At 48.7% G+C, this 25,419-nt stretch overlaps 1 protein-coding gene across 2 annotated transcripts; it reads left to right on the top strand.

The window, feature by feature from the left end:
• Nucleotides 1-7,643: 7,643 nt before the first annotated feature.
• On the top strand, nucleotides 7,644-25,215 carry IGFBPL1 (insulin like growth factor binding protein like 1). Of its 2 annotated transcripts, none has more exons than XM_060609268.3 (5): nucleotides 7,644-8,294; nucleotides 17,699-17,808; nucleotides 18,506-18,622; nucleotides 20,446-20,548; nucleotides 22,462-25,215. In XM_060609268.3, exons 1-5 carry the CDS (start codon nucleotides 7,847-7,849, stop codon nucleotides 22,467-22,469), a joined length of 786 nt encoding a protein of 261 aa, XP_060465251.1. In that variant the 5' UTR covers nucleotides 7,644-7,846; the 3' UTR covers nucleotides 22,470-25,215. The 2 variants fall into 2 exon arrangements, with proteins under 2 accessions (XP_060465251.1, XP_060465250.1); XM_060609267.3 differs by having other exon boundaries at nucleotides 7,647-8,294; nucleotides 20,446-20,604; nucleotides 22,462-25,214.
• Nucleotides 25,216-25,419: the final 204 nt, after the last annotated feature.

The following is a 25,419-nucleotide window of genomic DNA, read 5'->3' as shown; positions in this document are numbered from 1 at the left end:
CAGTGGGGCTTACCCAACAGAAATTTATTCTTTCACAGTTCTGGAAGCTAGGTGTCCAAGATCAAGGTATCAGCAAGTTTGGTTTCTATTGAGGCCTCTCAGTTTGGCTTGCAGAGTGCTGCCTTCTCACTGTCCTCACGTGGCCTCTCCCCTGTACCTGTGTGTCCCTGGTGTCTTAATCTCCTCTTCTTAGGAGGACACAAATCAGATTGGATTTGGCCCATCCTAATGGCCTCATTTTAATTTTAACTACTTCTTTAGAAGTTCCAATCTTCAAACACACCCTAAAATACTGGGGTTAGGGCTTCAACATGTGAATTGGAGGGGGGGACATAATTCAGTCCATAACACCCCTGGTCTGATCACCTATGGTAGAGTGGGAGAGGATCATGCAGGGAGCAAACAGGCACCACAACTGACAAGTTCAGGCCATATGTGTTTGATCTCTTCACTCCTACGTGGACCACCTTCTCCCCCTCCTGCTTATCACCAGCGTTTTTGTTCAGTAAGTCCTAGTTCAAGCATAATATCTGTCACCAAGTGTCTCCTGGTCACTATGGTGTAATCTTCCTTTTCTTGATGTGGTCTACATCTCTTTTATGGCACATATGGAGGCCTTCTTTATTTGCTATGTAACACATATTTATGGAGAAGCACTCAGCTGCAGGGATTTTGAGTGTGAACTTTGGGGCCAGCTCTGTTGTGTCCTAGCTGGATAATTCTGACCAAGTTACTGTTAACCTCTCTGATTTTCAGTTTAATCTGAGATAAGGTATTCATGCTGCATGGTCATATGAAGTTGAAATGGGTTAATTCACATAAAGCGTTTAGGAGGGTGTGTGACACATATTAAGCACTCAATGAACCTCAGCCACCTGGGGACACCTACTCTCTGCTGGGTACTGACTGGGACACAGAATATACAGTCACATCACAGGTCACTGTGTCTGAGTCTCAGCTCCCCTCATAGATCATAGTGGCTTTAAAGCCATGACTAGATCTGGTTCAATGCATCTGGGATACAGGGGAGGCCTTGTAAATGCTTATTCTCAAAATTGAAAAAAATGAAAGGAAAATGAAAAAGTCAGAGACATATGAGGATCGGGTCCAACATAACTCTGTTATTGGATGTCCAGAAACAAAGAAACACTGGAAATGTGTTTCCTCGAAAACAAGGCCCTCTCCTTCCCTGGAAGAAGCAGTTCTTGGTGCATTCATGCCACATGGTTCAGAGAAAAGAATTGCAAAGTGAGCTCCTTCCAGACACAAGGAGATGCTATCTCTTCTGGGAGAGCCCATCTTCCAGGTGCTTCCTGGCTCCAGTGTCTGGGCTTCAAATGACTATTTTAAATTCTTGGATTATAATAGTGGTTTCCCTCAACTCTACAATCCTCTCTTTACACTATTAAGGAAGGGTCATTACTGAATTGCCACCAACTGCCCTGGGGAGGCTGGGAAGGCAGCCACTTTAAAGTGGGAGAAAGGCTAAAACAGTTGTTTTAAAATGCTCAAGTTCAGCAAAATTTCATCCATAGTAATAGGGACCTGTTTCTAAGGAATTACGATGCTCCAGACATGACCCCTTTGAACCTGGACACAACCCTGTATGATAGATTTAACTTACCCTCCCTCACGTTTTTTCATTTTAGTGTTGAATCTAAATAAAGAACTTGACGTCTATTTGTAGAACATTTCAACATCTGATTTCCCTCTACCGTTCTAACTTATGCAACCTTTCTGAATATTGCTTCTTCTATCCAATGCACATCAACACATATCTATCCCTTTTGAAGTTTGACGGCATTTTGATACTTCTGCTGAGTTCATCCAGGTTATCGATAAAAACCCTGAACAGAATAGAGCCCTATAGCACTCCATTAGAGACCTCTTCCCGGGAGCTACATAATGGTGCTGCGGTTGGCAGAGAGCGAGGAAAGAACCCAGGTTAGGCAGACTTACTATCTTGCAACCATGTATTTAGCAGGGTTCAGAGTTCTGGTGACATGACAGAAGGGAATCCAGCAGCACCTCACAAAGGCCATGCTTATTTCCTGAGCATTGGGAGCTTATCACAGAACAGCCTCTATTTATTCCAAAGACATATGGCCAGCTTAATTATTAAATTTAGAAACAGAGGAACCCAGATATCCAGATGATCTAGTGCAATTTCTTCATTAAGTAACAATGATGACTTTTGGGAGCAGGTATGACCCCCGACTAGGGACAATTTTTCTCACTTTGAAAAAGAATAAAATGAAATTTATAGTCTGATCCTGTCTCTTCTCTGTCACAAATAAGCCTGGCTCCCCCTGCTGGTAGAATAAAGACAAACTCCTTAACTGGGCATTCAGTGACCTTTGTGACTTTGGCCTGTATCTTCCTGGACTAGACTCAACTCTCGATAAGTCCACAGGATATCTGGACTGACCTCACAGGTACCATCCGACAACCCTGCCCTCACCCATTCATTCATGTCACAATATTTACGAAGTACCTGTGTGCCAAGAAGTATGCCAGTCTCTGAGGATAGGTGCTCTAGGGACATACCTTGGGCCCTCTTCCCATGTTGGCCAAGATCTTGGCTCAAGAACAGTGTCCTCCCTGAGGAAGGTTTTGGTGCTTTGCAACTGATCACAGATGGAATGCAGACAATGAAATTATTGCGCAAGAAGGCAGACTGGGTCAAGGTGCTGGGCTGGGGCTGCACAGGGACAGCCCAGAGCAGCAGACCGACCCTGCAAAGGCTATTTCCATAGCACCAGGAGAGGGACCCATTTAAACTGAAGGCAGACCACGTACTGGAAAAAGAGCTCTGGGCCAGGACACCCAGAGACCTGGGTCCTCGCCCCAGCTCTGCTCTTGTTCTGCAGGGTTCTGTAACTTTGAGTAAGTTTCTTCCCATCCTGTGCTTCAGTAACACCCCTCTGTAAAGTGAGGATGTCAGAGGTGGTCTCTAAAGACCCTTTCTCCCTACTTGACCCAGCTCAGATATCACCTCTGTGAAGCCTTCCCTGATCTCCCTCAAGAACCCCATTGTTTCAGGGAGGGAGACTCGTACCTCTGAGCACACAGTGATTATCTGTATCCATTTCTGTTCTCTCCTCCTAACCGAGAGTGCTTTATCTCAGCACGTTGGTTCATTTGAATTATTAGGAAGTATAGAGGGGGAACTAATGAATGAGGAATGTTATTGCTAGGTCTGTAATCCCTGCATTGTCCACCAGGCGGCAATGTGCACAGGTGGCCACAACACAAACCTTGCGTTTGGTAGAAGCTCTGGAAAAAGATGCTGAAGAGAACAGAGAACCAGGAAGGACTCTCCTCAAAGACTTATCCTCTGATTGTTCAGTGCGTATTTCCTATCCCTTTTCACCCCACACCTTTAAAGTGTCAGTCTGTCAGACAACCACACAGGCCTGAGCTACTGGCCTGGATTCCATGTTTCCAAGCTTCTCAGCTGGCTGAGCCAGGACCGTGATCTGGCCCTCACTGACCTTCCTGGCCTCTGCACTCTCCACAGCACCGCAGCTGGGCTGAGACTTCTCCTCATTCCTGGCTGTGCCATGTTCTCTCTGGTCTTCATGCTTTCAGCCACACAGCTTTCCCTCTCTCTAGACAACGTTTACTGGCTCCTCAAGGATCAGTTTAGGGAACATGTTTTCCAGAAGGTGGACTCTTTTCCCCAAGCACTTTTCTGACCTAGCGTTTATTTATTGCCTCCAATCTGCCTTCCTGAGGCCACCTTCTTGAGCACACAGCACCTGGCTTACTCATCTACCCCGCCCCCCACCCTGGTACCCCGCACAGGCCTGGCAAGCAGTAGCAGGCCCTCTGAGAGATTGTTGAATGAAAATGAATCAGTGAATCTACAAATTAGGGATGTGATGCAGCAGGATGAACAGAGAACCATCTCCCCTGCAACAGGGAGACATCTGAGAAGAGAATAAGAAAAAAACAACTACAGTTGACCCTTGAACAGCGTGGAGGGGTTAGGGGCACTGACCATCTGCAGAGTTGAAAACCTGCATAGTTTGGGAGTTTGACTCCCTGAAACTTAACTACTAATAGCCTACTGTTGATCAGAAACCTTACCAATAACATGGTCAACTAACACATATTCTATATGCCATGAATTGACATATAAAATTATATGTCATTGAATACTGTATTCTTACAACAAAGTAAGCTAGAGAAAAGAAAATGTTATTAAGAAAACCACAAGGAAAACACATTTACAGCACTATACTATAAAAAATCTGCATACAAATGGATCTGCACGGTTCAAATCCATGTTGCTCAAGGGTCAACTGTGCATTTCTATATTGACACTGGCTCCAGAAGAGACCAAATGCTCCTTAGCACAATAATGACATACTATTACTTTGAAAGGAGCAGAGCTAAGGGCATGTTAAAAGGAGACAAATGCTTTCCTCAAGTGAGACTAGACTGTGCTGTCTTCTAAGAAAATGAATCCTCCCCGTGGCAAGGTGACTCCTCTTTCAATTATTTATGAGGAAGCTGATGGCAGCCGCTAACTCTCCAGGTGAAAAGGTAAAGTTCAAGGGACTTTCACCCGGCCCTGCCTCTTATAATAGCCCTGACTCCATGTGTCACAGAACTCATGTGGAGATTCTGCCAGTTGCCAATGCGTCTCTTCTATGCAGGACCTGGGAAGTAACCACAGGGGGATTCACTGTGATTTGAATGTGGGCCCTGAGTGAGGCAATGCCCCTTCCTTTCACTATGGGCTACAGGGAGCCACTCTAGTAAATGGACAGATATCCTTCTAGTTAGGCCTTAGGGAGGATGTATAGAATTTGAATAGCATCCTTCTGCAAGGGGACCTGACCTCTTCTACATTAGGTCTGAAACCTGGATAAGACACCCTGGTGATTCAAATCAGCTTTTGGACACCAGTTTTCCTATTTTGTGCAGCAAGTAACATTTTAGGAGGATGTTCACTCTTTCTTTCCTAGGGACACTGTGACAACCAGACACTGCCAAAGACCCCTGTGAGTCAAAACCAGGATGTCACCTCATCCTACTGGCCATCATGATAGCTGCGCCCTGCTATGTCTTTGGCAGTTAAGTGCTGCCACTTGGCTTCTGCCCTCTGCAATCCCACCATCCCTAGAGGACATCTCAAGGGTGGCATCTCTCAGTCATATATGCCAACAGAGGAGAGCACACACCGAGCTTTTCAAGGATTCCAGAACTCCCCTTGTTAATGAATTTCCCAATGTCATAGGGGAGATGTCTTCTGGAGCCCCTTGGGGAATGTAGTGGGTGGTTGTGCAGGGTGTCCGTAATTCATTTATTTCAAGATCTTCCCTAAGCCTTTTTTATTTCTTCCTTTACAACACACCAGGGAAGTACTGGTATCTCAACTTAACTAAATACAGATCATCATTAAGCCTCAGTTTCATTTAAGTAGCTAAGTAAACTATACAGTCACCCCCAGCTACACCAACCAAAACACTGAACCCAGAACACCTGCATCAACTCAATCAAGAGTTATATTCTGTCCTCTTTGGTCTTTCACCCTTAGAATCTATTCCTGCACATACTCCCCAAGTTGCTGCAATGTAATTTAGCTAAATCCTGACATTTTTGTGGTATAAAAGCTCTCTTTTCAGATTAGACTTTGTATTTGCCCTGCTCAAGCATGTGGAACTCCGATGCCAGTTGAGAGTCTAGTGGCCACAAGAGGCAGGTGGGGTAAGTCTTTTTTTTTTTTTTTTTTTTTTTTTTTTTTTTAGTGTTCATTTTTGAGACAGAGAGAGAGAGAGAAAGAGAGCGCATGAGTGGGGAAGGGACAGAGAGAGAAGACACAGAACTAGAAGCAGGTTCCAGGCTTCGCACTGTCAGCACAGAGCCCAATGCAGGGCTAGAACTCACAAACTGTGAGATCCTGACCTGAGCTAAAGTTGACGCTTAACCAACTGAGCCACCCGAGCACCCCAGGTGGGGTAGGCCTTGAAGAGAAAGGGTATGCCTTGCAAGGTAACAGCCCTGGGTAACTTCATCACAGGGTCCTTAACCAAGAGAAAGTGAATCTTCTCAGACACAATTGGCAAACTGCTTCCACTGGCAGAAAAAAAAAAGGGGGGGGGGATGCTTAGAATAACTCAAAGGCTCAAGATTCTCAACTTCATCTGCTTCATTTGAATCCACCCAGCCATCCCTATTCAAGGCCAGTACCTGCAAACAGTTGTTGTATCAATTTTTCTAGGTGTTATAGTTATGTACAGCAGGAGGGCAAATCCTCTATCATAGCTTGGCTGATCAGCATGTAAATTTCCATCTTTAAAGAGCTCCACATCTGGCTATGCTCCCTCTTACACAGTATCAAATTGAAATCTGTCCCTCTATAACCCCCTCTCCCATGCATGAAAACCCACCCCTCTCTCTGCTCTGGAATGGCCCACCAGGGGCTTGGAGGCAGGGATTTTGTTTTCTCTCAGCCTGGAAGAGGGCCTTCTATGAATGGCTTGACTGTTACACTTGAGATTCAAGTCTATGGCCCATTTATGGAGAAATCTCTGCTGACCCTAACTCCTCTCCTTAGCTCCTCAGACTGGGACATTCACACCCACTTCAGCAGCTTCTGAGGATGCATGCATCCCCGCTAAGTGCAGTATGAGCTAGCCTCCCCTGTGTGCCAGCTGTGAGCAGAGAAGGTAGAAATTCACACCACAGGAACTCACTACCTGCCAGACAACAGAGGGGCCTCAACCCCCTTCCCTGCCAGGAGAACTCATCTCTTCTTTTTCCCCATAATCTCATGGGGCCCACAGATGTTGCCCACAGTGTTAGTTGGCACTCTGGGACCCAGAGTTCACTGGGCTATGGGCTTGCAGACAGTTTTATAGGAAAATGGACAACAATCCAAAAGGCCCCTCCATCTCTAAGAGTTCAGAAAAAGGAAAAACTGCACAGGGCAAATGAGGATTAAGGTGTAAAGGCAGGAAGAGCCATCCATACAGCTTGGTCAGCAAGTCCCTCCCTCCATCCAATGTCTTCACTTGGCCACACATCAAACTCCAGCAATCAGGACTCCCTAGGGTGTCCTGTTTGGGTCCCCTGCCAGAACTGGGCCAGGGATAGAATACACAGAGCCTGGCTTCAAGCAGAGACCACATGAATAAATATCTGACTACAAAAACCTGGGTTACCATATCTTTCCAACATGCACTGCCCACGAACCACAGATATGCTGACGCTTGTGAGCCAGGACATTCATCACAGCATCATTTGTAGTAACAAAAGGATTGAAAACTGGCTAAATAACTGCAGGTTTTGTGCAGTTAAACGCTGTGCAAAGTTTGAAAGTCCGAGGTCAACCCAAAATAGATGACCATATCTCATCACAACCAAAGTCGTTTTTAACTGTGAAGTATACCGTGACTTTAGTAGCATGCGGGGGGGGGGGGGGGGGGGGGGGACAATTAAACAATGCTCCATTGTTTGTACAAGCCTGATCCTCTTAGGAGGATTAAGGGACATGATAGTTGATAGTTGGAGCTAGCTTTGGATCTGGAGACCGTACATCCAATCCGGGCGCTACCACAGCGTGCTCGGGCAAGTTCCCGCCTGGAGTGGTCTGTTTCCCCCAAGAACCCACCAGGTCTGGGAGAGTAGGTCTCAGGACATCACTCCAGCTCGGAATTGGGGCGGCCGGGAGCCCACCCCTCCGCTCCGGTCCCAGGCTGGGCAGCCGGCTGAGGCGCCCCGCGGTGGAGCCCCGGCCAATCAGCGGCCGCGGGGCGGGCCGGGTGGCGGCGCGGCGCGCACGAAGCCCAGCGCAGCGCGAAGAAGAGGCGCCAGTGCCGTCCCGAGGCAGACCATGCCGCGCTCCACCTTGCTCTTCCCGCTGCTGCTTCTGCTGCTGCCGCCGCTGGCCTCGGGCCTCGGACTCCGCGCCGCCGGCGGCCGGCGCCCCGAGTGCGGTCCGTGCCGACCCGAGCACTGTCCGGCGCCCGCGCGCTGCCCCGCGCCCGCGATTGCGGCGCGCGACGAGTGCGGCTGCTGCGCGCGCTGCCTGGGCGCGGAGGGCGCGAGCTGCGGGGGGCGGGCCGGCGCGCGCTGTGCCCCGGGCCTGGTGTGCGCCAGCCGCGCCGCGGGGGCGGCGCCCGAGGGCACCGGGGTCTGCGTGTGCGCGCAGCGCGGCGCCGTCTGCGGCTCCGACGGCCGCTCCTACCCCAGCGTATGCGCACTGCGCCTGCGCGCCCGGTACATGCCCCGCGCGCACCTGGGCCACCTGCACAAGGCGCGCGATGGCCCCTGCGAATTTGGTGAGTATGGCTTTTGCCCCGCGGTGCTGGGGTATGAAGAGAAAGAGGGACCCCTCCCCCCAACCCTCAGGAGTGTGGGGCTAAGGATCCCTCAAAGCACAGTGATTGACAGCCTAAGGTTTCCCTTCGGAAGCAGTTTTTATTACCTGGCCAGGTACTCAAGAAGACTGGGACAGGAATCCACATCCTGCACCCTTGCTTACCAAGCTCATGGAGATACAAGTCCCCGAGCTGGTCAGAATTTTGGTGAGCCTGTTGTCCCTTTTGGTATAGTACCAAAAAGGCCTGCAGTTATGGGCAGGCCTGACATGTTTACCTCCACCAGCCTGGGAGTTGGGGGAGGAGGTGTCTTACTGGGTGCAAGTCCCCCTGGGTCCGGCACCGAGCCAGGCCAGGGTGGGGTTTTTGAAGGGAGAGGCAGAGAAAGTGAAAATCCTGGATGAGGAGGAGCTGAAGACAGGGGACTCAGGAATCACTGGGCCAGAACACCAGGGTTGGGGCTCTGCTGGGAGGACCTAAGGGCTCTCCCACCCAGGACAGGTAAGACCTTTGGAGACCTAAGCTCTGAAAAGATGGTGCCATCAGGGAGAGAGCTGGGTTTTGTGGGTGTAAGGCTTATCTGATTCGGAGGGTGAAGAAATAGAAATTTATTCCATTGCTGAGTACCTAGAAACTTAAAGTTCATTAACTTCACAGTAAAGTCATCTAAAGTTGCCCACCTCTATATGTAATTTTTAAAACCCAAACAAAAATAAATGAAAAACATCAGTACAGGTATGCCCAGTGAAGCACCCTCCTGCCCCATTAGGTTTTGGAGAACTGCCCCTGTCTACACTGCCTGGAGGGGGCAGTGAAGAGTGGAGGTGAGTGAGCTTGTGGCCAGGATGTTCCAAGGAGCCTGGCTTGGAGCTCTGGCCTGGGCCTGGAGACCCAAGTATAGACCTAAATGCCCAAGTTGCGGTGATGACTTTAGCTCCAACAGGGAAACCTTGGCAGTGGGGGATGACCTTTTCCAGACCTTGGGAAATTTCTAGTATTATTTCCCCCCAAGCATTCCTGGTAGATGCACTCAAGTGCAGGAGACCCAGGGGGTTGTTCGGGATGAGACAGGAGGGCTCCTGTCCTGGAAAACAAAAACAATGTGCTGCCCTTTGAGGGGTCTGAGGCAGCCCTGGAGCACAATAAAGTCACGGGTAGCTGTTCCTGGCTGGGGCACCCAGTGGAGGAAAGAGCTGTCTGGTGCTTCTGTGATGCTGCTGGTTCCCTGAGTGACCTTGGGCTGTTACCTACCCCTCTCTGGGCCGAGTCAGCCCTGTGGAACCACTATTGAGGCCCCCTTCCACTTTGAACCTTTGTTTCTGCTGTGTGGCATTAAACAGTCCTGTCTCCTCCCTTCTAGTTCCTATTCCTCCTTTTTACAATCTGCTTTCCTTAACAGTTAATTCACAGGCAGTTCTCTTTGTCTCCAGATAAGTAACTCCACATGCAGGAGACACAAGAAATGCTGACCAGGTCCCCAGAATCCAACCGGTGCTGATAGTCTCAGATAATTTCTCCTTGGAGTGATAGTCTGTTCCTAAGAGAGAGCCACCTTGAAGACACATAAACCAATTCTGCTATTATGCAAAGGAGACTGAGACCCAGGGGGTCAGGGGACACATCCAGAGTGACCAGTAAAGCTTGACCAGCATCCAGGACCCCGACACCTTGTGCAGTTGCTCTTTCAGGACAGGAGTTGATAGTGTTAAGTCAGGCAGGTGGTGGTTGCCATGGTTACCAGAGTGCGGCCAGATGGCAGATGGAAACCCCATACCCCTAATTCATTGAAAATTACCAAATGACAAGTAAATGTGACAGCCCCTCCAGTCTGATCTAGGGGGCTCTGAGGCCCACCCCAGGCACAAGCCCCAGGAGTAAAGATGTTCAAGGGGCCAAAAGGAAGGGAATTCAGAAGCTGCTTTTAATGATCCCATTAGTGACAGGCATCAGGCCTCCCCGGAATTTAGCTCTCCTTCCCCACCAGCAGTTGTATCATTTGCCACAGACCTGGGCACCGTTCCCTATCTCTTTTTGTCCTGAAGTGTTTGTGACACTGAAGTGTTTGTGACCCCTGTCCATGTGAAGCATGAAGGTGTAGACAGGGGGATCTTTCCTGGCCAGTGAAGGTGGCACCTCATGCTGTGCTGCCCTAAAGCCATCCTTTATTCAGAGGACATAGCAGGGGCACTTTTTAACAATGCCCCTAGGGACCCTGGTGGAAGGGAAACAGGCTGAGTCACAGCAGCAGCTGTTCTCCTTCAATACTGTTAATAAAATCACCCTCCTTGGCCCTCACCTATCCTTCAATAAACGAGCACCTGACTTTCACTGAATGAGACCAACGTAAATATTTATTAGGTTCCTCACAGTGTGGGAAGTGTTCTTACACATAACTCTGAGGGGCATTTGGAAACCATGTACAGGCTTAAACTCTGACCTTTCCTCCCATGCTCTGAAACTCCCCCAAAAGCCTAAGAGCGAGAGCAATCCTTTAACACATTTAATGAAGATTCCTCCTGTTCCCACATATGAATAGTTCTTTACTGTTGGAAATTGTTCTTTCATTCCATCTTCTTACTCAATTCTCACAACTACCCTGGCCAGATCTCACTCCTATTTAATAGAAAGGAAAACTGAGGCTCACAGAAGGGAGCTCCCTGGCTAGCTCCTAGCTGATGTAGGGCTCCAGCCTGGGGTTCCTGGCTTTTTTTCTTCTTTAATGTTTATTTACTTAAGCGGGGGGGGGGGGGGCAGAGAGAGAGGGAGACACAGACTCGGAAGCAGGTTCCAGGCTCTGAGCTGTCAACACAGAACCCTACACGGGGCTCGAACTCACAAACTGTGAGATCATGACCTGAGCTAAAGTCGGACGCTCAACAGACCGAGCCACCCAGGCACCCCTCCTGGCTCTTTTCAGACGGAGCCATGCACTCTAACCTGCTGGCCACCTGATTAGAAAGCGGCTACAAAGCAGCTACACTTGAATCTTGAGGGTTTCTCAGTCTGGAGCCACCGTCCTGTTTTCCCCCCAAGGCTTGCTGCTGGTTCCTCTATTGAGCACTGGGTGATGGCTCCAGAGAGGAACAGGGATAGCTTTATAGAAGCGAAAATACCTGAGAGGAACCCTGAAGGACTGGCAGAAAATTCTTGGGCAGAGAAAAGGGGATAGGAAGGCTCAGCATGAACTAGGCATGAAGGTAAGAGCAGGTAGGAGGAGGTAGGGGGCCCATGATGGGTGTGAACAGTGACCTGCTGACAGGTACCCAGGGGGATAATTGGGGAAGGGGGTGAGACCCAGAGAGGTTGGGAGGGGGGGCATTGCCAGCCTTGAGTGCCGGACTGAGGGATGAAGCTTTGTTCTGTACGAAGTTACTGTTTTCGCTTCTCTGTTGTAAGGTGGTGTGGCGTTGTTTTTGTTGTTAAAAGGCTGTGTTGTTCCATGTGTGCTCCCTGACCATTTGCTAACATTGGGAGGGGGTGGGGATCCTGCAGACAGCAGGTTGATAGCATGTTTTGAATGCTAAATTAGATAGGAACAGGGCCCCGTGCCAATACCCAACAGGGCACCGAGCCCCTGAGCTTCAGTGAGCTCTTGAGATCCTGAATCTTAGAAAATTCACCTCAGCTGAAATTCCAGTCCACTTAGAAATCTCAGTCTGTGCGAGGTGCGTGTTACCAGGTAACCAGGAGAGGCTGCGAATGCCACTTTGTGAGAGGGACAAAGAAGGGGGGCCTTGTGCTCAAAAGCCTTTCATGCCGAGGGAGGGGGTCTGAGGCACAGGCTGCAGGGAGCCGGATTAAGCTGTTTCTCCTTCCACATCCTAACATGACTATTAGCATAAATTATCAGGGCTGTTCAGTGCGTTGATGATTAAACTCTTTGGCTGTGCACTTCTTTGTACAAGCAGATGGGGTCCTGGGGGATGACTCTTGATATTCCTTCTTTCCTTGGCACTGTTAACTTTAAATAAACCTGGGAGGCATTTGAGAAGATTGTCCATTCTAGCCATCCAGGACATATTTAGTTGACCAGGTGGGGGGACAGATCAGCACACACTATAATAATAATATCGATCCTTTTCATTTGTACGGATCCACATGGTTAATAATTCAGTCACATCCATTCTGTCCCTTCACCCCAGAGGATGTGGGGTAGCAGTCATTGTCTTTGTTTGCAGACAAGGAGGAAATGGTTAGCAACTTGCCCAAGCTCCATTGGTTGGCACCTGGACCCCCAGGCATTTGAGTTTCCCTTGGTGCTATTTTGCTCACCCCCAGTGGGTGTACAGGTGGGTGACTATTCTGTTACCTGATGGACGGATCTGTGTGTGCCATCCCAGCATTTCTAGGGCTGTTGCTGGCACAGACAGAAAGAAACAAGTATTGAGCAAGAAAGATCTAGAGAAATGAAGCTGGCACATTCAGACTGGACCCACGAGGCACCATCCTCCCTCTTGAAATCCACATTACTCTTGTCAAATTCAGGTAGAAAGCCCTGGCTCTTCCAGGAGTGTGGCAACTCTGGCAACAGTGAGGTGAGAGGCTGTGCTCCAGGTTTGCCAGGATGAGGGCTATGGGCATGGCCTCTGGATCAAGGTAGATAGAGCCCACCCATAGGCCTGCTCCCCCAGAGGCCAGTAGGGGCTTTGGAGCAGGCAAGGCACTTCGAGGAGATTACCCTTGGGGTAGCACAGTCTGCCAAATCCTTGGGTCTCTCTGTGGAAGCCTTTTAGTTTGCAAGGGGTCTTGTAACTGTTCCTCCCAATAGCTGAGGGGGAGGGGTTGGGGTGGGGAACAGACTCCTGTGCCCATTTTAAAGAAGACACTGAGACCAAGTCACAGCATTGGGGTGTAGCAGAGATAGGATTTGAACCTGGGTTCATCCTGCCTGTGGTCATGATGTTGAGCACCCCAGCACGGCAGTCGAATGAGCCCTTGGGGACAGTAGGATTGGGAATGTCCTGCTAGTGTAAAGGATGTACCAGCCATTTAATAGTATCTCTACATCAATCCCAGGGGTGATGTTTGGAGGGTTTTATTCCCGTGCAGAAGAGAGTAAACAGAGCAGCCCAGAGACTGTATCCTTAGAAAGACTTGCTGGTGAGATTGACCCTTGGCTAGTGTCTGGGAACTTGGATTTCAGGAGGGTTCCTGCCATTTTCGGAACTGCTGAGGGTGGCTTACTGTGCCTAAACTATACCAACACTGTGGTTCATGGTGCACACCTGCTTTCCTTCTGGGACCCTTGAATTTTGGTACATAGTAAGCAGAGGGTGCCCAGGTGACCTCCCACCAATAAAAATCCTAGGCAAGGGGTGAGCCTCCCTCGGAGATGGCATTTCACACATGTTCTCACCATTCATTGCTGGGGGATTAAGCGTGTCCTGTGTGATCCACTGGGAGAGGTTCTTGAAAACTTGTGCCTGGTTTCCTGTGTCTTCACCCCGTGAACCTCTTTTCCCTTTGCTGTTTTGCTTTGTCTCCTTTCACTGTAATAAATCATAGCTGTGTATAAAACTGTGCTCGGTCCTGGGGGCACCTCGGTGGCTCAGTCGGTTAAGCATCCTACTTGAGCTCAGGTCATGATCTCATGGTTGGTGGGTTTGAACCCTGCATCAGGCTCTCTCCTGTCAGTGTGGAGCCTGCTTTGGATCCTCTGTCCCGTCTCTGCCCATCCTCCACTTGCATGTGCGTGCACTTTCTCTCTCTCTCAAAAATAAATAAACATTAAAAAAACAACAACAACAAAAAACACCTGTGCTGAGTTTTGTGTGTCCTCCCAGCAAACACTGAACCTGGGGATTGTCTTGAGGATCCTCAACACAATCCCTAAGGAACCCTTTCTTATTCTGGAATGGAAACAGGCAACAAATGTTTCACTTTAAAAATGAGTGTGGTGGGGCGGCTGGGTGGCTCAGTCAGGTAAGCATGCGACTTCAGCTCAGGTCATGATTTCATGGTTTGTGGGTTCCAGCCCTGCACCAGTTTCTGTGCTAATAACTCAATAACTCAGAGCTTTTAGCCTGCTTCCGATTCTGTGTGTGTGTCTCTCTCTCTGCCCCTCCTTACTCATGCTTTCTCTCTCCAAAATAAAATAAACATTACAAAATTTAAAAAGTAAAAATCAGCGTGGAGTTGATGAAATCAGGTGAGTTTGAGTCTCCACTCCTCTAGGCACTTCATCTTTCTGCGGTTTAGTTTTCTGATCTGTAAAATGGGGATAAAAGCATGTGCTTAGCAGGGTAGGTATAAGGATGAAAGGAGTAGTGTATGTGGAAGTGTCATCCAAGTAGAAGGCAAGACAGTGTGGGACAGAGCTCAGAGCCCAAGCCCTGGGCTCAAAGCCTTGCCTATCATTTAAGCCTGGGTAACTCTGGCTAGCTCTACAGCTGGTGAAATTGCTGGAAAGATCGAACAGGTTAATCCTCTGTAAACAGAATAGAGTGCCTAGCACACTGCAAGCTATCAGAGTCAGATGGTGGCATTATTACCATTGTTACTATTATGACATCGATAGCTGATTAGAAAGAGCTATTATGGATAAAAATGTTTTAAATTTACAATCAGATATGTTAATATTAAAATGAGATTACTATGACAAAAGGCAGCATGAGGAAATTTTTTGAGATAACTGGACTCTTCTACATCTTGGTTATGGTGGTGGTTATGTGACCGTAGGCATTTGTCAAAACTTAGAGCTGCACTCTGCAAGGAATAACATGCTGTATGTAAATTTAAAAATAAATAAAAATTTGAATGTCACTTTATCAATGAAAGCTGGGACTCTTTTGTAAAAGAGGTGGTATTTTCTGCCACAAGATCAGTAGCAAAGACAGTATTTCCAAGACAGTCTTTCTTAATTGCAGTTACTCAAAAGAGGGAGAGGGAAATTCGAGGAGAGAGAACGTTGAAATGTGATTTACCAGTTTATTCATTTAGGACTGAAAGGGATTGATGAAACCTCATTTAAAATTGATGACTTTACATGAATGAAAGTAAAACATGTTGATTGAGTGTCCCTCTGGAATCCATTGAGGGCTCTGGAATAAGATGCGGTTGTGATTGTTCCCCCAGCGAGCCATTTGAGGACGGCTGGGCTCCGGGGAGGTGGTGTTGGCAGGAGGGGGTGGATAAATTAGACTCTCTTTGTCATGTTGCAGATGGGGCCCCTGCTGGAGAGGCGGGGGTGGGGGTGAGGGGGGTGGGGGTGTCCTTTGTAGCAGTTTGCAGGTGGCTGGGATGCATAGGGCAATGTTAGAAGCCTAAGACCTTGGTTCACTGGGGGGCCTTTGGTTATACTCAGTGTTGTGGCTAGAGGTGTGGTGCTTGGGGGCAATCATACAGGCACAACTGAAGGAGTGGGCTGATCAGGCTGAGAGGGAAGAAAGCAGCCTGGGCCTGGGGAGGAGGACAGTGTGGCAGTTCAGCTAGGAACTTCTCAGATGCCTGCATGGTCTCCACCCCAGCCAGCCTACCCACACCCTCCCTCCCCTTTCCGGGGTGGAGAAGGTAGCGTCTGTATTCATTGGAGGCCATTGGGGCACTCTCTGAGGGCTGTAGGACTCCAGGAGGCATCAACGTGTGGGAGTTATAGGGAGGTGGGTTTTAGCTCCAAGTGAAAACAAGCTTTCTTAGGAACAGAGCCCTCCAAAGATGGAGAGGCCTGGCTCCATAGGTAGTGAGCTCTCTATCACTGGAGGCATGTAAGTAGATGCTAGATGAGCATATCACAAGACGATCAGGCACAGGATCTTGGGGAGTTGGGCCCCTCTGGTCTGAGACTCTGGTTCTAAGACAACTTTCCAGAGACTTTTTTTTTTCTTTGGTACCAGCTTGACAAAGTCTGTCTGGAGAGGCCAGAGCAGTCTCATTTCTGTGCCCTTTCACTCCTGAACTTCCCTGCTCTTCCTGTGGCCTTCCGTCTCCTTCCTTTGCTCTCCTTTTTATTGCAGCCTCACCCAGGCAGGCGAGGGCCCTTTCCTTCATGCTTCAGCAGAGCCCTAGGAGCATAGACCCTGCAGTTTGATGGCCAGACAATGAATGTGTTTGCTCTTTATTTGCCATTTGCTTCTTCATCCAGTCATCTGCTTACCAAACCTGCTCCTGACCTCCACTTATGTGTCCTGTTAACTTAAACCATTACTCTAGCACTCATCACCTAGTAAGATGAGCTCAACAGCCCTGTGAGCAGGGGGTATTATCCCCATCTTAAAGATGAGCAGACCCAAGCGGAGAGCATTTTCCTCCCTATGCCTCCCCATTGCATCTTGCCCAAGAAACCGAGGGCCAGATGCAGGGATGGGCCCAGCTGCCGTCTAGTTCAAGTGAGGCGGGATGGAAGCACCTGGACGCCAGCAGGCTGTGCTCCAGCAGGTCAGAGAGGTACAGACACCTGGTCCTGCACTAGGACACATACCTTCTAGGCCCTGTGGAGTTGAGAGCTATATTCCATGCAGAGTGAGGGAGGCAGTGTGGGCAGGTCCATTGAGGGGCTGGGTGGAAGGCCAGAGCCGAGGTGGCTGCACTTGATTCTTTTAGCACCAGTGTGAGCAGAGGAGGCAGTGGGCCCAGGGAGGAGGACAGTGTGGCATGTCAGCTAGGAACTTCTCAGATGCCTGCATAGTCTCTATCCCAGCCAGCCTGCCCACACCCTCCCTCCCCTTTCGGTAGTGTTCTGGCAGCCTTGAGCTGCACTGCCTGGGTACAGTGATCCCGGCAGCTCCCTCTCTCCAGGTGTCCTCTGTCCCAGTGCCGGCTTCTGTGCCTGCAGCTCTGCCCACCAGGAGGGGGCTGTCGGGGCAGGGAGGCCTCCTGTGGAGTCTGAGAGTCTGAGATATGCAAACGAGCGTCTGGACCAGCCCCGCAGGGGGTCTCAGCTCGGTGTGTGCAGCTGTTCCGCAAGGCCTGTTCTTTGAACCGCCCTCCACGTGGAAGGAGAAAAGCCCATCTGTTAGAAGACTTGGCATTGGTGAGGTGACACCAGCCCCTCCCCACGCAAGCTCAGTGTCTCACGGAGTTGAGCTGTAAGCAGATGGCAGCCGGAGTCCTGGAAGGGGCCCTGGGTGGGAGTGTGATGAGACCAAGCCCTGCCACAGACGAGGCGGGCGATTTGGGAAGTCGCCTCTCCTCCCCAGATCCCTGTTTTCCTGTTGATAGAACAAAGGCAAGGATGAGGAAACATGTAGGCATGCCTCCAGGTCTGAGGGAAACACAAGTGCGTTCTTTATGTGTGTAGAGCTTTCTTCTGCTGCTGCCCCCTCACGTCGGACTATCCCAGCTGGCTCTCTGCAGGTAGGGAGTTCTAGTGGTGGGGTGCTGGGAACCTGGCAGGGTAAAGCTTGTGATCCCTTGTCTTCTTCCTCCAGCCCCCATGGTAGTCATTCCACCCCGGAGTGTCCACAACGTCACTGGTGCACAGGTGTACCTGTCCTGTGAGGTGAGGGCTGTGCCCACCCCTGTCATCACGTGGAGGAAGGTACTTATGTCCAAGAATTCGTGTGTGTGTGTGTGTGTGTGTGTGTGTGTGTGTGTGTGAGAGAGAGAGAGAGAGAGAGAGAGAATGAGAGAAAGAGAGGTGTTTCTCATGTGTATGTCTACTATTTAAAAAAGATATCTTACATGTTCACTCCTCTACCTCCAGGTTTATGCCTCAAAACTTTCACCCCAAAGCTGCCCCCAGAGAAGGAGAGTGCCATCCTTCCTTGTGCCATTTGCTTCTTTGGCCACTTAGTGGTTGGAAAGTTCATCTACTTATCTAGCCTAGTTCCATTGGAATGAAGTTAGAGCCTGCTTCACTGGATCTGGGTTTTAGAAAGACTATCCAAGTCTTATTCAAAAACTATATCTTCCTGCAGATCAATTTTTGAGAGACTGGTGTGGATCACAGCATTTCTTGTCCCCCTATCTCGACGGACAGCCCAGAGAAGGGCCATGAAATTCTGAGCTGCTTCTGTGAGATAGTGATGGCATCCGCATCGTTGCTGTCCAGCAGGGGGTGCTGTCTGCACATACATTTAGGTTTAAAAAGCCACTGACCTTTGAATAGGAGTAAGAGGTGCTAGGGTTTGGCCTTTGAGTCAGTAGGAAGATGTAGACAGCAAGGATGTCTGTGGTGCAGTTCTTAGCCAGAAATGCTCTTTCTAAATCACTCCTGGCTTTCCTGTCCTCTGTAGGTCACACAGTCTCCTGAGGGCACTCAGGTGCTAGAGGACCTTCCTGGGGACCACGTCAATATAGCTGTCCAGGTGCGAGGGGGCCCTTCTGACCACGAGGCCACAGCCTGGATTTTGGTGGGTATCTCATTTGTTTAGGATTACTTGGCTATTGTTCACTGGCCCTTATAAAGCACGCTTTATATTTCTATAGCACATTACACATTTCAAAGCTGTTCTTATCCCTTTCTTGTTGGACCCTACCATAACTGTGAGGAAAGTTTAACCCCGGAGAGCGTAAGTGGTCTTCACTAGTGGTCAGAATTGTGGCCTCAAAAAGATGTCCATGTCCTAATCCCTGGAATCCGTGGGTATGTTATATGCATGAGGGGATTAAGGTTGCAGGTGGAATAAAGTCAGCTAATCAGCTGACTTTGAAGATGGAGGAAGAGAGCCACAAGCCAAGGAACACAGGCAGCCTATCTAGAATGGGTTTTCCCCTAGGATTCCTAGGAAGAAGGCAGCTCTGCTAATACCTTCTTCTTAGCCCCCTTTCTCATTCAAGAACTAAATAAATACAGGCGCGCCTGGCTGGCTCTGTCGGGAGAGCGTGCAACTCTTGATCTCAGAGTTGTGAGTTTGAGCCCCACGTTGGACACAGAGGTTGCTTAAAAATAAAATCTTTTTTTATATAATTTTAATGTTTTTATCTTTTAAATAAAGTCTATTTATTTTGAGAGAGAGAGAGCAGGGGAGGGGCAGAGAGAGGAGAGAGAGAGAGAGAGAGAGAAACCCAAGCAGGCTCTGCACTGTCAGCACAGCCCAACACGGGGCTCAGACTCATGAACCATGAGATGAAGACCTGAGCCAGAGTCAGACACTTAACTGACTGAGCCACCCAAGCACCCCAAAAATAAAGTCTTTAATGAAAAATTTTAAAAACCTAAATATAATAAATTTGTGTTGTTTTAAGCCATTAAGTGTGTGGGAATTAGTTCCAGCAGCCACAGGAAACTAATACACTTGCCCAAGACCATGTGGCCAGTGGAGGGAAGACTGCACATTGGCGCCCCCTCCAGGGCTCCTCTAGGCCACTTGCAGTAGTTTAAGTTGCTAGAACAGTGTGGTCTGAAAGAGTGAGGGAGTGACGGAATGGGGGTCCGTGTTGGGCTAGTCAGTCTACCTCTTGAGCTTCAATGTCCACAACTGTAAGAGGAGGGCCCTGTGACCCAACAGTCTGTGACTTACCTGCCAGCCTCCTATAATGTCAGGATAACAATGCTCCCCCTTTCCCTCACCATCAGCATGAGTTTAAAATGAGATGGTGTACGTAACTCCCCCGCCAGTCTGCCGAGTGACTCACGATTGACAGAGACAGCAAGAGAGGAGAGAGCCAGTGTGGGTCTGCTCTGCAGGGGCGTGAGAACGGGCTGCTCTCTGAGGGTGTCTGTTTCCTTTCACTCCCATCTCTGAAAGGTTTGGTGACTTCTCCATCCAGCTCAGGGACTCAGAATGCAGCTGGGTCCATGGCTTTTTCAAATCAAGCACATCCCCCTCTTTATTACAAGAAAGGGTAGGGGGAGATGTTCTCTCTTGTGTTACTTTGTAAAGGCTGCCTCCATTGGGAGCACTTGTGCATCATTCCCCAGTCAGTAAATTTTCGTTCTTTTAATTTGCAGTATTTTCTTGTGATGTATACTTATCACCTTCAATAAGAGGACTAGGTAAGCTCACAGTAAAAGGCAGGAATGCAGAGGAAGCCTTAAAATGAGAGCTGCAATAGAGAGGGTACAGAGTATAAAATTTAACTCTTTCTTGGCAGCTAAGGCAAGAAGAGAAATAATGTGCTCTATCTTATTTTGAAAAAGAATAAGTGCTCAGACATATCATTAGGGACTAAATAAGGAAGTGATTTTGCTGTGCCATATATGACCATATAAACTTGCCTGTTTTATTTCTAGATCAACCCTCTGAGAAAGGAAGATGAGGGAGTGTACCTGTGCCATTCAGCAAATGCGGTTGGGGAGGCCGAGTCCCACGGCACGGTGACAGTTATGGATCTGAGTAAATACAAAGTCTCCCGCTTCCCAGCTCCAGACGACCGCATGTGATGGAGCAATGTACATGTTCTAAGTCATTTTCAGTATTTATACACCTGTGTCACAAAAGATTGAGATGCCTTATAAGATGTGTGATAAGAAAGAAGAAAAATACATAAATCGAGGAAAGCAGAGGAATACCCAACAGTGGGAACATATTACAGCTAGCAGGTAGAATCTCCAGGATGGTCAACACCCATACCGCTCTGTGCTTCCCACCTAGCAGGCAAAGTCGGGAACTGTGAACGTTGTGGGTGTCACTAGGTGGGAAAGACCAGTTGCTTGTGTTCTGTTTCTGAAGTGGAACAGAATATTTCCTTCAAGTCCTGGAGAGGGCACAGAGAGAGCAGACATTGTCATTGTGACAGCACCCGTGGGAAAACGTGCCCGCAGAGGAGGCTGTCTGTCTGTCCCTGGGTTCTTCCTGGGGAAGAACAGCAGGTCATGCTTAGCAGCGTGTCTCCAGGAGAATCTGCGTCTCCTCTGGCCCCGTGGCTTTGTCCTCATAGTCAGCCAGGTGAGAGCTGGGGTTGCTTTAGTCCCTAGGAAACAAGCCCCCTAATTAGCCAGCTTTTGATGCTAAACAGCCCCAGGGCCCGCTGGTGCACAGCCATCAACATTTATGTCTTGCTCACATTCCTTGTCATGGCTGCGGGTTGGTTGGCTGTGGCTCTGCTCTGAACGTCATATGGGGACCCAGCTGGAGGAGCAGCCCCAGCGTGGACTGGGTCCATTCTTTGTGGCAGAGGGGATGAACAAGAGATTGAGCCAGGTACACAGTCCCTTTTAAAGCTTCTGTTCAGATGTGGCAGATGTCACATCTGCTGAAGTGCAGCCATGCCCGGCATCAGTGGGGTAGGGGACGTCTGCTGCCATCACAGGAGGCCAGGGGCCGGGATGCAGGATTTTGCTGTGGCTGTAATCCATAGTCTTTCCTATTGAGCCACTACTGTCATGTAGCTTCTGTGTACAAGGCTTTATGTCAGGTCTGTATGGATGCACAGAAAACCAAAACAGAGAACATCATTAAGCGAGAATGGGGTACAGTGTTAAGGAAGTGAGGGGCGTGCATGAGTTTGAGGAGAGGGAAGCTGCTTAGAACTGGGGAAAAACGAAGATGTTGCTGAGAAAGTGGCATTGGGGATGAAGGATGGTGGATGAAGTAGTTCGAGCTCTTGGAAACAGGGAGGAAGACAGAAGGTAGGAAATGGTCAGATAGGAATTCAGGTAGGAGATGGCTCTTAAAGTTGCCCTCCTGATACTCTGGTTTTTCTGTATATGTATTGTTCTATGCTGTCATATACATATCACGTATCAGGACTCTTTCCCTGCACACGTGTACACATATACATGCATATACATATGTATGTGTGTGTGTATATATATATATTTCATGTTTCAAATGTGTACACAATTTTTAAGTATATACGTACTTAAAAAATACAGTGAACTCAGGCTATGAACGCAGTCTATTATAGATGAGTTTTCAAAAGAGAGCCACAAAGAACCATGGAATTTTAAGAACATGCCACCACCCAGTTCTTCAGTCCCCCCTACAACAAGCAGTACTGTCCAGCTCTTGTTTGCATACCTTTAGTGGTGTGGAGCTCACTACCATCAGACATCTATCTTTGGATTTCCCAGTATTTGTAAGTTCTTCCTTGTATTAAGCTGCATTCTGCCTCCCTGAAATGTCCACCCAGTGGTCCCACTTGTACTTCTTGGACACCCACAAGGCCCCTCTGCTCTCCACCAGCACCACTCCTTGCTAGGAAGATTTAAGATTAAGGATCATTTCCCCCATCTTCCATTTACCACATAGTTGATTGTGACAGAGTAGACTTCTTTTCTCTTATCCTTTTCTCTTTTTCCTTTTAGGGTCTTAGAAACCTGATGACAAGATGTTGGAAAAGTCAAGTCATGGATCATTTTTTTTTCGTGAAGAGTTGGAGAAACTGTTTGTAGATGACCCCTTTTGTATGTTTTTACAGATTAGATGCAAACTAGATTCGTATGCAGATGTAGTTTTTAGCAGGGCAAGCATTGGGAAACCAGACTGCATGTGGCTTTTTTATACTTTTGAAATGAACTGCTCCGTAAGAATTCTTTTTTAACTACTCTCTCCCAGGGAAGGTCACCTGGTGGTATATTTGTAATTCTAAAGGGCTGGAACAAGGCCTGTTTCAGCCTTGTGTCTTTACCTCATCTGTCTGTGACTGATTAGGAAAGCTCTGTGACTTAGTGTGTGTTGTAGAAGGAGGGAGAGAGTCCCGTCCCGCCTTCATCCTCTGCCTGCTCTCTGACACGCTGTGTGACCTGGATAGGCCCCTCCCAATTCTGGACCTTTGTCTCTAGCTGTTTGGACTAGCTGTTACCCAGGTCCCTTGGAGCCCTGCCATCCCAGAGTAAGATGGCCCTGTGGAAAAAATACAGGAAGTGTAGTCTTAGCATTCGTTTTCAAAACTGCTCAAAACAGCTGCCACCGCTTCATACCAGAGTGGGTGTGGAGCTGGCCACAGCTCTTCTGTTCCTGCCATTTTCCCACCTTAAAGAGATGGAGTTCTAGATGGGACACTTTACCAGACTCCGGAGCCCCTTGGCTGGGTGCTTGGGGACCAAGTTGTCCCTTTGTCAACAAGCCCAGCATCCTCTAACCAGGTAAGCAGTAGACACCTGGCTTCTGGACATCAAACTGGAGAAATGGGGTCAGATGCTTCTTCCTCTGAGCTGTGGGATTAGAGTATTAGTAGAATACATTTTACTTAGAGACGTTTTGACCTCACCCAGAAATTAGGCTTACTTTCTTTCTTTTCTTTCTTGTTTCTTTCCTTTTCTTCTTTTCTTTTCTTTTTTTAAAATATTTTTAATGTTTATTTACTTTTGAGAGAGAGAGAGAGAGAGAGCAAGCGCATGTGTGCAAGTTGGGGAGGGGCAGAGAGAGAGGGGGAGACACAGAATCCAAAGCTGTCAGCACACAGCCCGACACCAGGCTCGAATAAATTCACGAACCGTGAGATCATGACCTGAGCTGAAGTCAGAAGCTCAACCGACTGAGCCACCTAGGTGCCCCTCTTTTCTTTTCTTTCTTTCAGTGAGACGAGTATTTATTATCTGACTGAAAAAATAGATTCCCTTGGGTGATTAAAAATTTTTTTAAGTCAGAATTGGGATCTCACTTGTGTCTTGTCCTTAAAGTTCATGAAGTGCTTTTCTGTCTGTGGCCTCTTCACAACTCCAGCACGGCAGGCAGGGTGAACACGGATGTCCCAACCCCCTTTGCAGATGAAGAAACCAGGCTCCGAGAGGGAGACGCTTGCCCAAGGTCCAAGGGCCTCCGAGAAGGACCAGAACTTGGGGCACCCTTTCCATGCCATGGTGCTGCTTCTCGGGATAATCTCATGGCTATGGAAAGGAAGGGGCTTCAGGGACTCTCCTCCTGGTCCCTCTCAGCTTTTACAGCATACTCCCACGCCCCTCCCCCCTAGGTATCACATTCTGGTATCCTTTTTGGAATTGCATTTTCTCCCTTTGAGCCTGGCCGTTCCGTATCTGAAATATTGGGGTGGCATCACCCTGATGTACTACATGGCAGGAGCAGAGCCTGAAAATCCAGAAACATGAGGTCCATTTGGGGATTCATCCCTGGCTTGCTGCCTGACTCCGAGCAAGTCCCCTCACCTTCTGGACCTCCGTTTCCTCATTTGAGTAAGAAGGCAACGAAACTAGATGGGTAGTTTGCAAACTTTAAAACATTGGAACCCCTTTCTTTGAATAAAATCAGAGTTGAAACTGATTAACTGGAAGCTGTGCCTGTGTGTTGGAAGTTGGGGCTATGGAGGGTCTGCTCACATCCCTCCCTACTCAGCGCCCCTACCCCCCTCCCCGTACTGCAGGGTTTTTGTACCCAAGGTCTGCGGCTGAGTCTCCGTGTGACTTGCATAGTTGGGAAAAGACTTGGTAAGGCACTTACAGTGCCTTCACTTACAGTGAAACTGTCAGAAGTAGGGATGCTGTGGCCCCGGACAAGGTACTAGAACAACATCATGCATGTGCTGATAAGCACATCCAGCAAAATCCATTGACTCACCTTACATTTGCCCAAAACAGTTGGAGAGCTGGGTCTAGATGCAGAGAGCAGGGCAGATGGAGCGCTTGAGTGACAGAGCTGAACATCAAAACCACAGGGGGCTGGGTTAGCATCGTAATGATGTGCAAAATGATAATAATAATATTGCACTCTCTGAAATTTTCACCAAAACCAAAAAGGCAGATTAAGAGGATTGTTCCAACCTAACGACTTTTTTGCACTAGGAGAGCCCCCAGACCCCTCCCAGGGCTGAAAGAAAGGGTGCTGTTGCCGTTCAGAAACATGGTGCCCCCAGGAACTGGGTTTTCTGCCCTATTTTCATAGATGTGCTGATATCACATGACCCATGCACCTGAAAATAAATGTTTTTAAGGACAGTCTTTGTGGTCTGTTTGTCCTGGGAACACTGCTGTGGGTGGGCGCAGGTCCCACTGATAGGTCTCCACTACCTCTGACCATCTTGTCCTTTCCTCATCCACATCAGCTACTTTAGTCCTAATCCTCCTTCCTCTCACACCTGAGTTCTCGTCACAGCCCCACCTGGACAGCTTGGGCGCGATTTTTAACCAGTCCTAATCACCTACCAGCCTGATCCTTCTAACTCTCCTGGAACTCATGTCTCCTGCTGGATACGCATCCCAGTATTTCATTCATTCAGCTTAGCTGTGCCCTCTGTCATCTCCCGCATGCACACGGAGTGGCGTTTTCCAGAGGCCAGAAGGGTGCAGACACCGGCAGGATGAAGATGG

This window comes from Panthera onca, chromosome D4 (genome assembly GCF_046562875.1).
Source record: "Panthera onca isolate mPanOnc1 chromosome D4, mPanOnc1 haplotype 2, whole genome shotgun sequence".
Classification (NCBI taxonomy): domain Eukaryota; kingdom Metazoa; phylum Chordata; class Mammalia; order Carnivora; family Felidae; genus Panthera; species Panthera onca.
Note: the sequence above shows the minus strand (reverse complement) of the source record. Positions and strands in the feature narration are given on the sequence as shown.